Genomic DNA, 14,045 nt, shown 5'->3' with positions numbered 1-14,045 from the left:
GGGGGGGGAGGGTTGGACAATCTTTCTTTACAAAGCCAACCTAATTATTGTTGTTTTCCTTTAGTTATTTTGTGATCTTTTTCCCCCCCACAAAAAGTACTATTTGTATTTGTATTATATTGTATTTTCTTAGTGACAAAGGTTAGATTTTTTTGGCACTGTTCCACTGGGTGTCTGATCTGATCCTAAAATTCCCCCCCAAATATAAATAAATGATAGTATGCTACAAGTTGTCAAACATGCCTGTTTGTAGGAATCTCACTGGATCTTTAACACAAAAAGCCTGTTGGGGAAAAAAGGTGTTTCCCAGGGATAAAAGGGATAAATAAAGTTCCTCATTCTTGCTCTTTTTTTTTTTACACTGGAGAATAGGGAAAGGAGGATTCTGAACACAGAAACTTTTTTTTCTAGAGATCAAAAAAAAAAAAGATGCCAGGTTTATGTCTTTTCAAGAGGAGTTTCATGAGAATTTTTTATTATAAGGATATGTTTCGCTGGAAAAGACATTTCAGAAAAAAAGTTTTCATGCAGCTGTATTTCTTAAAGTTAATTTAACTTGAATCTCGGTGGAGCAACCTTCTAAGGCAGCGATGCTCATCTTTTTGGCCCTGTGGAGCGAATGAGTGGCATGGGGCTGATGTGCAGGGAAGATTGGACCCCACATGTCAGAATTGGGCCCGCATGCACAGAGCCAGACTATGCTGCTGCTGCCGCCCGGTCCCACGTGCTGGGATCAGGGTCCGGGAACCCTGTGCCACCTTTGCCCAGTCCCATGTGCAGGGATCGAGGTCCTGGACTGCAAGCTGCCTCTGCCTGGCCCTACACTGGATCTATCATGCAGGGCCACAGTCTACTCTAAGGCTTTCCTGGGCCTTAACAGAATAGTGACACTCTTGGAATGAGACAAGTAGATATTAGTGGTAGTGGCAACACTATGATATCCTTCCCCCGCTTGGAGAAAATACGATAAACAAGAAAAAAACATGGCAACACAACTGAATTCTCTTGTACTTTCAGCACCATTCTCAGGCAAAGCATTTGAAGCTAGTAGTTGCGGTTTTTAACTGAGGCAGATTCCTTTTCTTCTCTTCCCTTTTCTGAAACCCATGTAATTAAAGATTTTTTTTTCCCTCAGAAATACAGCACCTAATGGAAGGGCCTGAATGGATTTTCATCCCAAACAGATAAAGGTCTCCAGGTCAAGTGCTGTAAGCTGTGATAATAATGCCACAGTCCGTTTATTCTGACCACTGAATACGGTTGTCATACACTTATCTAAATTATCTGCAGGACACACACAATGAATTGAGCATGATTTTTTTTTTCTTTTTATGACTCTAATTGTTCACAAACTGTCATTCAAAATCATAGAAGCTTCCATTCTCAACACCACTGAATGCAAAGGTGACAGTCTCTGAGAAACTTGAAAAGACTCAATGCTTGCCATGTACCTGGCAAGCAGACTGATAGCTTTGTCTCTTTTCATGTTGTTTTGGCATATATTTCAGCTCTTATAGAATTCTATATAAGACTGCAATATTTAATAAGAAAGACTCCAAGGAAATCAGGTCTGCCAAATCCCAGAATAGTGAATGCTCCAGAGACCTCAGACAGGAGTCTGAAGCAACAGCTGTGAAATATTCATAGAACCCTGGAAAATTCATTTATATCACTGCCCTACCTGTTAACTTGAAAATAACTCCTGGACATCTTGCACTCTGGCTGCCTCTTGTATCTGCACTTCTGGAAATCCATCCATCTCACCGCATACTGCTATGAAAGACAGACATTGGTTTGGAATTAGAAACAGCTGATACAAAGCAGTCATAGGAAAGTAAACTATGATATTGAGGCAGTGACATTTCCCAGTCTTAACTAATCACATACCATCACCCAAACCGGGACAGGCAACCATCTACCTTAAAGCCATACATTATTTAGGTGTTCTAAGGCAGTAGTCTTGACTAAAGATTACAGAAGGAATTAAAGAAAAATAACTTCCGAGTTGGTGCATTTGTTTCCTGTAAGATGGCTTGTTAATAAGTATGGGTTTGTATCTTATTTTCACAGATTGAGCATATGGATCTATAAGACTACTTGGGTAGAACAGAGGAATATAGAGCAGGAATAGGAGGTAGAATTCTTTCTATATACAATACAGCACATCAGGGTTGGCAGACTATGGCCTGCAAGCCAGATCTGGCCTGTAGAATCATTGGATCAAACCTGTGGACATGGGGTTTCCGTGGCGTTTGGCAGGGGGGACTTTGGCTGCAAGCATGTTATGTATCTTGCCACGAGGAGAAGTGGCACCTGTGGGTGCTTTCTCCATGCCACTGTGGGGAGAAACACTGGTTGCGAGCTGGGTCATTCTGGCTCACAAACAGAAAACATTGCCTTTGAGTTTTTGCTGAACTTATGTTCCAAAATGTTTGCCTGATTTTTTTTTTTTAATCATTCCGTTTGAATAGGTATCTGAGACAGACAGAAATCTGAAGTAGTGTTGAACAGCTAGCTGCTAAAGTCAGTGCTGATGCCTGTGAACTTCGTGAATTGTTAATAGATATGTTTAGCTATCCTTAAATATTAGCTTAAGTAACTTGAGAACTAATAACATCTTAACAGACCTGCTGCAGAAAAGAAACTGAAGATAAACTGTTTTCTGTGGTAAATCGATTTTTGTAATTTAAACTAGATGTTGTTTGAATACCTATTTTTTAACCAACATAAACTGTGTCTAACATATTGTCTCTAATATAATGTCTCAGATTAGAGACATATGCCTCTAATATGAAAGACATGGAGTTTCTTCTGTTACCTTCTCATACCATTCCTTGCTGTCCTTCCACCTCTGCTGGTTTTTAAAGCTTGTATTTCTTGTTTTCATACATCAAACTGGTGTAATCACATAAAAAGCTGTGGGTTTAAGACTAGCATGGCCAGTCTTCAGGCCCAATTTCTTCTCTAGATAGACAGCCCCCCTTCTGCAGCAGCATTTTTGTTTACATATTCAGAAGTGCTTCACCTGGAAAAGAAAGCTTCATTTTTACTGAAGCTGTAGTACCATGTAGGAAGCTCCATCATCAGACGTTTTTAAATTCAGGCAGGATAAGCATTTATCTGGCCTTGTTTAGACAGGGACGATCCTGGCTTTTGCAGAGGTTTGGACAAGGTGACTTCTAGCCCTAGTTTTCTGTGATTCCAAATTGAAAAACCTGACTAGCCAACAAAGAGCCCCAACAAGCATTGTGTGCATGTCCCAAGATGGGATTAAATACTACACCAAGTGCCTCCCTGTGTCCTGTACCAGGTGCCTCCCTGCATGAACTTCAGTGCATATGTGAGAGAGAAAAGGTTGAGTCTTTAAATTACATTTTGTTGGTTTTTATTCTTTCAGCCGTACTGCATGCCTCAGTGCACCCAGCTTGTGGAGTTGAGCTCACCCTCTAGTGTGTGCCATTGCTTAGAAACCCTATGGGAAAAATGTGCAAAATAAACTGTAAAGTTGTCTCATTATCTGTACAGTTCATACATGCAGTAATGTGATCGTCAGAAAGGTGGCACTGTTGTGTTTTGTATCTCACTTATTTTACTGGGTGCTGTCTATAGACTGTAAAACTAGTCATCCACATTAGAAACATTTTGTTTTTCATTGTCTTTTCCTTTTGTCTGTTTAACAAGCATGCATTTTTCATGGAGTTTGTTGAGTTTTAGAGAAGGACCTGTGATAAAAAAAAAAGACAAAACATTGTAGATTGCAGCCTCCTGAAGTACATTCATTCAACTGTGGAGAGACTTTGGCTTCTTTGTTACTAAAATCTTGTCACAGCCTAAACAGAGACCATAATGACTGCAGTGAGAAACAATGAGCTCAAACGTCCATCCCTCTTGGAACAGGAATTTCAGTTCTTTACTTCACAGGCAATCATTTTGTGTAATCCCTGTCATAAATTTATCCAACTCCATCTTTATACCCATTTTCTTGCCCCTAATACTCCTAGTGAGTGGCTGTTCTGAAATCTTATTCCTCAGGTTTTAAGTATCCAAGAATGTTTGAGTTTTGGAGCAAATGACTTGCATATTCTTCCAGAGCTTTAAAATTGTATACTAGATGCAGACTTGCCTATACATAGCAGTAGAGCACTACTACAAGGGAAGAGAAATTAAGTATTATTCAGGTTGATGGTAAGCAGGGTCTGAATTACGCTTGCACTCTGTGGGGGTCTATGGTGGTGGAAGCTGTAAAGAGCCACTGCCGCTTGAGCTGCTTAGAAAGACGCAGGGAGGGCTGGGGGCGCTCATCTCTTATGGGGGGACTTTTGGGGGACTCTTGGCTTGTATGGGGGGCTCAGCCTCCCTAAGCCCCTCCGTATTTTGATGGTAAGAAAATTCACAGATGAGAAAACTACTAGATCCTACATTCTTATGAATCTACAAAGATTTGTACTTTATGTCTTGTCTATATTTGTGGCACAGATAATGCTGTCCTTGGGATCTATACTATTAGCAAAACAATGAGATTCTGTAACTAGTTTTTCTGATTGTTTGCTTCAGATAGGAACAGCCAAAATGGCATGGGATGTTTTCTCAAGACATGTTTATAAGTCTGTTCTATATTTAATTCTTTTCTAATTATAGTGGGAGAAACTACAGATGACAACAAGTGAGAGGAGGAAGATAGTCTGTTCTGTCACATTCCACATTATTGCTATTACCTGCGTTGTTTGGTCATTGTATGTTTTAATAGATCGGACAGCTGAGGAAATTAAGCAAGGCAATGACAATGGTAAGTTACTTTTTCTGCCACTTTGCTAGTACAGTAATAGACTAATTACAAAAGAAGATAGTTAACGGGACAGTCATTGTTTGTAAATATATATCCCATTGCTAAAATGCTTGCACATCTACTTTATGGAAAAATTAAAGGGCACATCATTCAGTATTAAAAGCCAGAATTTAGCTGAATTTATTTTGCTCCTTGACTGCAATAAGAAAAGAGCTCACAGCCCAGTGCATCTGTCAGAACAGCTAAAACATGTTGTTTATTCTTATTTTTTACTCCATAGCAGAGGGGTTTTCATGCTGAAATAAAAAAGTGGCAAATGAAAACCAAAGGTTCAGCTGAACTTCACAAAATCATCCAAAAGTCTTAGGTGTGTTTTATGTGACTTAATAGAGCTTGTCTGTTCTGCAAAACTAGGGTAGGACACATGCAACAGGCTTTATAATGAGGATTTCCAACAAATGATCTTTTCTGGTCCCAACTGGAAACACTATGGGTGAAATTATTAGCCCCTAATTTGTAAAATAATTGGTACCAAGGCCCTTTCCTGCATTCTTCATACATAGCTACATTTTTTCTATGAAAACAGTCTTTACTGTGGCATTTCAGTTCAGTGTCCAGTAGAAACCCAGAAATGCAAAAATTTTGGACATGTGAGTGGAAAGAGGTAAATAGCTGTGCTAGTCTGAAGTCAGGCACAGGGCAGGGCATGGTGGCATCTTAGAGACTAAATGCCTTTCTGAACCAGTTAGTCTCTAAGGACAAAGGAGAAGTTACTAAAACATTTACAGTCTTAAAGAACTTTGGTGGTGATGGTTATAATAGTATGATTCTCCCTTGCCAGATGAGAGAGTCAGAATTCCAGTCTCATCTTGCTCAGGAGTGTTTGGGGTAATGAATGCGGGATTGGCCCACCATTTACAGCAGACTATAGGTTAATGAACTGAGCAGGTATTTTCAACATGTTTGAACTACTGTACTTCAGTAAAGCTGTAAATGCTATGCTTTGTAAGACTCCATTGAAGTAACTCTATCATGCAAGAACAAATCCCAGCCATAGATATGCCCATCAGCTGTTCTTCAAGTCACCAGGGAAATAAGCCAGCACATTCAAAGGCAGAATTGGATCCACACATTATCACAGAGAAGTAAGGCAGGAAGGGACCTCAAGAGATCATCAAGTCCAAAGGATTGAATCTGCAGCTTTGGTGTTATTAAGCACCACGCTCTAACCAACAATAATTTTCTTATCTTTAGCCACCACCTACAAAGGACAACTGCCACACATCCCTTCAGAATCAGGCCTGTTCTTTATTTCACGATAAAATTAAAAACACTGATTTACTGGCCAGAAACGTACGTGCCAGCCACCTAATATTAAAAGATGGTTTCTGTTGCCATTTGAAGTATATACTCCAGGGCCTGGTAAAATTAGGTGTCATATTTAATCTTACAGGTGAGACCAACAGCAATTCTAGTTTGTTTACAGAAAGAAAAGAAAACCTTTGCATAGTATATGAATTACTCTGTTAAAAAGAGGTATATAACAATCATTCTTCCTCTTTTGATCAGGACTATTACTTAGTAGAGTACTACATTAATATTATATGTGTGTGTAACATAGATAGCATGCAGTGCTGGAAATCATTTGAAAACCACATGCCTGTGCATGAAAAGGCTTCTAAGCAAAACAAATCCACATCAAGTCGCTCTTGACTACTTAAAGAATTTAAAAATCAGACGAGTATGTGGGGAGCAGCTTTTCTGTCTCTGATGTGAACTGACATAAAGAATAGCACAGCAGAGTCCCTTGTGTTCTGTTGTAAACTTTACATGAAAAAACAAAAATCAGCTTTGTGTACTGCTAGTTGAACATCAATATTTGATGCTGTTGCTGCCTGCCCAACTCTTGTTTTATGAGCAAATTCTATTTATATAAGATCAAGATCCCCAAGATGATTCTGTAAGGCCAAGTCCTAATATCATGTTTCTCTTTTAAATAATACACCTTTGGTTTTCATTGTGAGATTTACCCTAGGAAAAAGGCTTGATACTTTATTTACAGGTAAATACTATCCATTAAGATAACTATGTGCACTCCCTTGGTTAAGCTGACTTTAGGCAAGCTTAACTACTCAGCAAAAGTGTCTGGGATGAATATTTGCTTTGACATAGGGTATATCTGTAGTCATGTTACCTAATCTCAGTAGTTCAGGCATATTTCCACAGTGTTCTTGAAACATGGCTGAATGGTTGATATTGCCACCTTAACAGAACACAAAGACACTCTGGTGCTACCAAGGTAACAAGGAAAGTGAAATGGTCATTAGCAGCTTTTTTCAAATGTTAGTTTCACTGAAAAAACACTAGGTGAAATGAGAATTTTTTTGCAATCCCTCTCCTCATATACTGGGGGGGGAGAAGATACCTAAAAAGTGAAAGGGGGGGGGAGGAGAAAAGGCAGAGGAAAAACCTGAAGATCAAAGTATCTGTTCTTTGTGGTAAAGCAGTGGGTAATCTCAAATTACTTCTCTAGTAGTGAACGATGTAAAACAGGCAATTGAGAAGCCCTGGGTTCTCAACCTGCTGCCACTATTCCTTCTTGGAGCAGTGCCCTCTGTTGGCTCCTAAATGGTCTCAAGCAGGTATTTCTACTCCTGACTCAGGTTTCCCCTGTGGAAAACTTGGATAATACCCATCTACCTTACAGTTTTATTGCTGATCTTAATTATGTTTTTAAGATGCCTGGACCATTAATGGCATTCTGTGTGCTATGGATTATTTATTTAAAGTTCTCCTAAATATTACTAATAAATGTATGTGGTGGTAAAAGGTTAAAATATCTAGGAAGAAATGTTGATACAAAGGCTTAAACAGTCCAAAACACTGAAGGCCAGCATATTCTGTATCAGTGCCAACGCTGTCATCATTAGTCGGATGAGGCAATGCACAACTGAGTTTCTTTTCTTCCCTTTTTTAGTTAGAGTGCTCAATGTTTGAAGCAGCAGCTGCAATGATGTTAATTATCTTGTGATTAGAAGACTGTTCCCAGTATGGTATTCTCTGATTTTGTAAAATCATAAGACTAGTTTTAGGTAAAAGTGAATCATCTTAGTATTGCTCAGAATATCACCTAACTTAGGCCCACTGTTATGTGGCTTCTCAGTGGCAATGCCAATGGAGATTTTTCTGCAATTATAGAAAGACCTTTAAAGAGTTGCAACAGTTTCCTTTTATCCCCTCCTTTAATAACCAATAACAAAGAGTGAAACAAGATGTACTAGAAACTTTAGGATGTCTATGCAACTAATGAGGAAAACAGAGAAATGCACACAGAGAAACAGAAAAGAAAGGCCAATCAGAAAATGGATGATGCTGGTTAGCAGGAGGTGGGATTCTTCTTCTTGCTCCAAACCAAGGCTCCATCACAATGGAAAAATACTATAGTATAATAGGTTATGGCTATATTAAGTATAAAATAGGGCATGTATCTTCTAATAGAAAAGGCACAAAAAGCGATCCTGTGTCACTTTTTATAGCAGTAGTGTGGCATAGGTCAGGGATCATGCCATTCCAGTTCGGATAATTACATTCTACCCACTTAAACCTACAGACTATAGTGATGGGTTCTAACCAAGGGACAGGAACAAGAAGCACAATAAAAGCACACGTTTCTGTCCCAGGAAGTAATTTTACATTCCTGATATATAAAACTGCACCAGTGAAGGTCTGGTCTTGTTTCTTTGCCTACCAGGATGGCTCCTGTGCTCTTTTAAACAGCAGTTAATCTTTAGTACAATAGCAACAACACTTGTGTCTCTGTATATGCACAGCATTTAAAGTATTTGGAATTCTTTAGAAAGGAAGCCACTTAATTTTGTTCTATGAATATAATTTAGAAATAGGCATACATGGCATCTAGGAAAGGAACTACGCAGAATGACCAAATAAGGTGATGATTATGATACTAACCTTAACTTGTTTCTTTGAAAGGTGTCCTTGAATGGCCATTTTGGACAAAACTGGTTGTGGTGGCCATTGGGTTCACTGGAGGCCTAGTCTTCATGTACGTACAGTGTAAAGTCTACGTTCAATTGTGGCGCAGGTTGAAGGCTTACAATAGAGTGATTTTTGTTCAAAACTGCCCAGACACTGCTAAAAAACTGGAGGAGAAGAATTCTTCATGCATTCAGAACTCTGAAATCAAGGATGCTGTGGTAGTGCCAGTATCACAGACAGGTACAAACTCACAGCCATCAGCTGAAGAAATGACTTCTGAGGTCATGCCAGTTTGACAGAGGTGGCAGTCTTTCTTCACTTGAAGAATAAAGTGTGAGTGTTTTCTACACCACAGCCGCTAAAGAAAGCAGAGATGATCATGCATACCAAGTAAAACAACACAAACCCTACCCAGGAAAAAAGGATCCAGCGAAGCAACATGTGTTACTTTATGGAACGTGACCATTTTGTGAAGTAGTTTCTCAACTAGTCAGCCAGGTAGTGACAGTGGAAGCGTAGAAAGTGCAATAGACAACAGTTAACAGACAATGCCAAACAGACATGACAAGTTGACCTTTTTAAACTGGATGGCCAGGAAGATATTGGAAAGACCTGCTATTGTTGTTCTGTTTACAGGGAAAAACAAACAAACCCTTTCCACCTGTTTATTACTACTAAGGGTCTTATTTGCTAATTATCTTCTTAAAATACACTTCAAAGTAATACCATTAAGGTCACTCATGTAAACCCTCAATCAACAAAGTTAAACAGACCTACACCATGGCACTCCTCTAAGCCTCAAGAAGTTACATGCTTGTGTGCTATATTGGGTGCCTGAATGTTTTGGTAGTTGTATGAGTTGAGGATAGCTGAAGGGTAGTATTGATCCATTTGAATATACATTCACATTTTTGCAAAAATATTCAACAGTCAGACTTTGAGTTCTCTAATTGTCTCAACCCTTTCCTTGGTTCCATAAAATACAGAAGTTATTTAGCCAGAAGGCTTCAGAAAATTATTAGATAAATGTCTGGAACAGGACCTCTGTTGCAGTACTTTAAAAACTAAGTAAAAGAAACATGAATTCTCTGTTATATAAGCATACTGGATATAGAAAGCTTTGTTCCAAAATGGTAAAAGATTAAGCATAAACATAAGTATTACAGGTGGAAGCATGCAATCCACTCCAAAAGAACTTGACATTGAATTATATGTCTGAAGACTTGGGGAGATAGAGGGAAGTAATGGGAATTTTAAACATAAGGCTTTATTTTTTAGAGTTTGTGATACAGCAATTAAGGTAGTCACAAGCAAGCATACCTAGTCTTAAAATGATGCTGGTATCTCCTTGCTCTGATTTGGTTGAAAAAGTTATCAGTGGATTCTTTTATATGGGTAAGACTGAGCTATTAGCAATTCAACAGTTCAGTTGTTACTTTTGTGTTTTGAGCATTCTCATGTTAAGTGAAGTGTGAATAACATTAACAGGTGCAATAGATAAATGAATGTAGATATAATAATGTGTCCAACAGAGTGAGTTATATAAAGAGAAGACTTTTGTGATTTACTTCCAATCTCTGTGGTGTTTATTACTGGGACAGGAGAGGCAAGCTGGTGAGAAATACGTGTGCATTGGTTTGGGTAAGTCTGGGACAACACTTGATAGCAGCTAGGGCTCCTTTTGAGCTTGTATTTAGGAAATTGACCTGGGGAGGGGGATGGAAAGAACAAACACATTCTTTCGAAGAGGTAGAAGACAAATGTCTGTTGTACTGATATTGGTGTGCTAATTTTCTCCTTTATTTCAATGAAGTTTGGACAGGATACAGTTTCATATTAAACTGCAAAGGTATAAAGGCACTTTTAGAACATTTCATTCTGTTATGTTTTTACACTTTAAGTTTGGAATAATAACCTTAAAGTAAATAACAGCCAGGAGGAAACTGGTTTATTCTTTAAATATTTATTAATGGGGACTACATAATTGATTGTTCTAAAATTTGTGTTCCCAAGGTAATTATTATCAGATATTTTTGGAATTAAACTACATTTTATAATTTTAAACCCCCAAACCCTGTTTCATGCAAGATGCTTAAATCTAGAATCCCAGCACAAGATGCCATTACTTCTTGTATTCAAGCACATGATTTTTCCCTCTTTAGCCTATTTGTTCCTTGGTTTGTAGTCATGTCTTAGAACCATGGAAATATTTATGCCCTGAAGTCATGCTATTTACAAGACCATACCAAGACTTCTCCCTCCCCCACGTGGCAACAGCTTTGCTGACGTGCATTTGAAGCTTAGTTAAAGTTTAAACATTGCAAAGGGAAAAAATCTTTAACAAAAACTACCCTCAATGAAATATATATCTGAACAATGGGATGAAGAGGGAAAATGTAACATTTAGTTAGACCAAAAGACCATTAGAGTAAAATTAACATCGACTATAGTTGGGCTTAAATAAGGGCTTTGATTCCTTAGAATAGGGGTGCTCAACTTGGGCTCACGGGACAAATATGAGTCATAGGGATTCCATGGATCAGAAAACTTTGCAGCAGGGGATGCTCTGCGAGGCTGGCTCCAGCCTTACTTAGGCCATTGAAACAAAGGAGTATCAGGGCCAGGCCCTATCCCTGAACGTCCAGATTGGTCCATACTTCTCCCCTTCCAACCCTCCCATGCCCTGATCAGGGCAATTCCATCCCACCCTTCCACCCAGCATACACATCGGTGCTGCCCACCTCTTCCCCGCGTGTCCAGATTGGGGCCGCTCTGTTTCCCTACCCCCTGATACATCAGGATTGGGGCTGCCCTGCCCTGCCCGCCCCCCCATGTCCAGATCAGGACCACTTCACCCCCACCCTTGCCAGATGGATCGAGGTCATGCTGCAGAACCTCTGCAGCCGGAATGGGGCCAATTGGCTGGATGCAACCCACAGAGGGACCTGGCACTGCCCATTTGGCCTGCAGGGCAAGATGGTTGGGCACCACTGCCTTAGAATGTTATTGTAAATGTTTTTTCTCCTTGTCCTCTCTCAAAGGAGGTTGATTTGTGATAGCTTGTGAAGACTTAGTGGTAGGCAGAAAGACACATTTGCACTGTATGATAAGTCTTGCCTCCAAGAAAAAAATATGCATGGTAGGCAATACCTCATTCAATTCTTTGTCATTTATGGAATTTAATGGTCTGTATTAATCCAATTACTTTAGTTTACCAGAGGCTTCTATAACACAAAAAGAACACATTTTTTTTTTTGGAAAAATAGAAGTCTAGTACTTTTTTTCCCCTTTTTTAATGACATGAAGTAATGGTATTGCAAGTAGAAGTTAAAGATCAGGGAACACTGACACAGACATAAATAGTCTTTCCACAGTGGACAGCAGTAAGTACCCAAATCAGGTAAAACTTCATCTTGGCATGGTTAAGAATTACAGGAACAAACCCTGGGACAGATACCCACCATGACCTGCCCTTTCCTAGATATACTTAGTTCCATTAAACTGCATTAATTTGGAACGAAGTTCTGCCTCCTGGCTTGAGCAACACTCCTAATTAATTTGGGTGAAAGTTATGATTTAACAAAGGCTGCAGAACTACTATACTAATGAGCAATTTTGGAATATCAACAAGATGCTTCTGTTCTGTGTTAAACATGTACATCCTCTTTACTGGTTTCTTAAAATGTTGCCATTACAGGAATGAATTATTCAATGATTGATTTAAAAATTGGTAGCAACACTGAACCATTTATTTTTATGCTAGCATTATGAAGCTTCTTAAGAAATCCAATGATGCCATGTCATATATTGCTATGCTTAAAAGGCAGTATTTATTTTTCTGGCCTGCAGAAAGTAAGTTTCCTATCACCAGGACTAGCTCTTTCTAATTCTAAGCATTACAGTGAAATGTAATATGGGATGGAAATATTTTACTGTGTGTAATATTGGATCAAGTTTGTGTTGTTTGTTTTATCCTCTTCTCTTTTGCAAAATAAAAAAGATGAATTTTTGGGTGAATGTGTGTCCTGAAAGACAGAAGGTAAGGGGAACAAAAATTACTAGAACTGCTAACTGTTGTGGAACAAATTTGTATTTGTATTAAACAAGTGACCCCAAAGCACTGTAGCATTCTGTGTTTACTTGGTAAGTATCACACTATGTGGTGATTCAATCATTCTTATGTTTCCAAAGGAAAACAAACTATTTTATTGTAAACACAGATTTTGCACATTTGACCAACCAAAGCAACTTCAAATCAGCTGTCAAGCAAAACATATTTTCATGCTGTTTTTCTCAATAGTTGGAATTCCAAGCAAAGCATAATTATAACTGAATGTACTGGGAAGACTCCATCTACCTGACCTTTCCATTTTCCTAGGTTGTGAGGTTGATAAAACTTTAGGATAAGTTTAAAAAGGCACTTTAAAAAGGCTTATCCTAGTCTTCATGCTACAGAAACTGCTAAAAAATATGTCCAGTTATAATCTAGATACTGTCTTTGAAACATGGCGGCCTGGTATTATCTCCCAACATCTGGAGTGTTGGGATAGGGAGGCTCACAGTGAAAAGTGCATCCACAGCCTTCAAGACCAAAAGTTTACTAACTTACTTGAAAGAAGAATGAGACACAGTAGGACGTATATAAACTTGCCTCACTAACTGGCAAGTAAACATCAACTTAAGTACAAGACCTACTTGCCCGACCTTACCAGTAACAAAAATGTATATCATATTTTTAAAAATAAGTGCTTTTATAGGGCATATTAATTTACATTGCTATACTTACTTGAAGATTTATTTTAAGTAGGAGATTCTTACACCTAGTCCTTTTTATTTTATGCAAGAGATTTAAACTGAATGTAAGAAACCAACTTACAACACATGCAGGCATGCAGAGTTTTTTAAGATTCAGGGCAGACTTCTATTTCACCTTGTGAGGACCAAGGGGCAGTTTGCAACCAACTCTCAATTACCCAGCTAAAGATACAGGAATAGGATCACTTTCCAGAGATGTGTAAATGTTTCCCCATTCCTACAGTGGAGACAATAAGGCTTCCAAGGGGGTAATAAAATTATTCTTACCCTTTAGTTGGCTACCTGAATGTTTGTCATAAGCAGCACTTTAACTGAATTCATGACCAGCTGCATAGCAATCAAAGGTGTGAAAGGAAGTCACAAAAGTATTACACAAAATATGTGTAACAACTTAACAGCTTATTCATCATTTTATTACACCATTAATTGAATGAATACGTGGCCAGCT

General features: G+C 38.7%; 1 protein-coding gene across 3 annotated transcripts in view; it reads left to right on the top strand.

Moving 5' to 3' along the window:
- The window catches only part of MARCH1 (membrane associated ring-CH-type finger 1), a 494,748-nt gene extending 481,858 nt beyond the window's left edge, over positions 1-12,890 (top strand). For all 3 annotated transcript variants that reach the window (XM_025200549.1, XM_006020828.3, XM_025200550.1), the window contains 2 exons: positions 4,639-4,786; positions 8,777-12,890. In XM_025200549.1, coding sequence (XP_025056334.1) covers positions 4,639-4,786; positions 8,777-9,078 — 450 coding nt within the window. In that variant the 3' untranslated portion in view covers positions 9,079-12,890. The remainder of the gene's footprint in view (positions 1-4,638; positions 4,787-8,776) is intronic.
- The last annotated feature ends 1,155 nt before the right edge of the window (positions 12,891-14,045 follow it).

Source organism: Alligator sinensis, unplaced genomic scaffold (assembly GCF_000455745.1).
Source record: "Alligator sinensis unplaced genomic scaffold, ASM45574v1 scaffold49_1, whole genome shotgun sequence".
NCBI lineage: Eukaryota > Metazoa > Chordata > Crocodylia > Alligatoridae > Alligator > Alligator sinensis.
The sequence above is the reverse complement of the archived record's forward strand: the minus strand, read 5'-3'. Positions and strand labels throughout refer to the sequence as shown.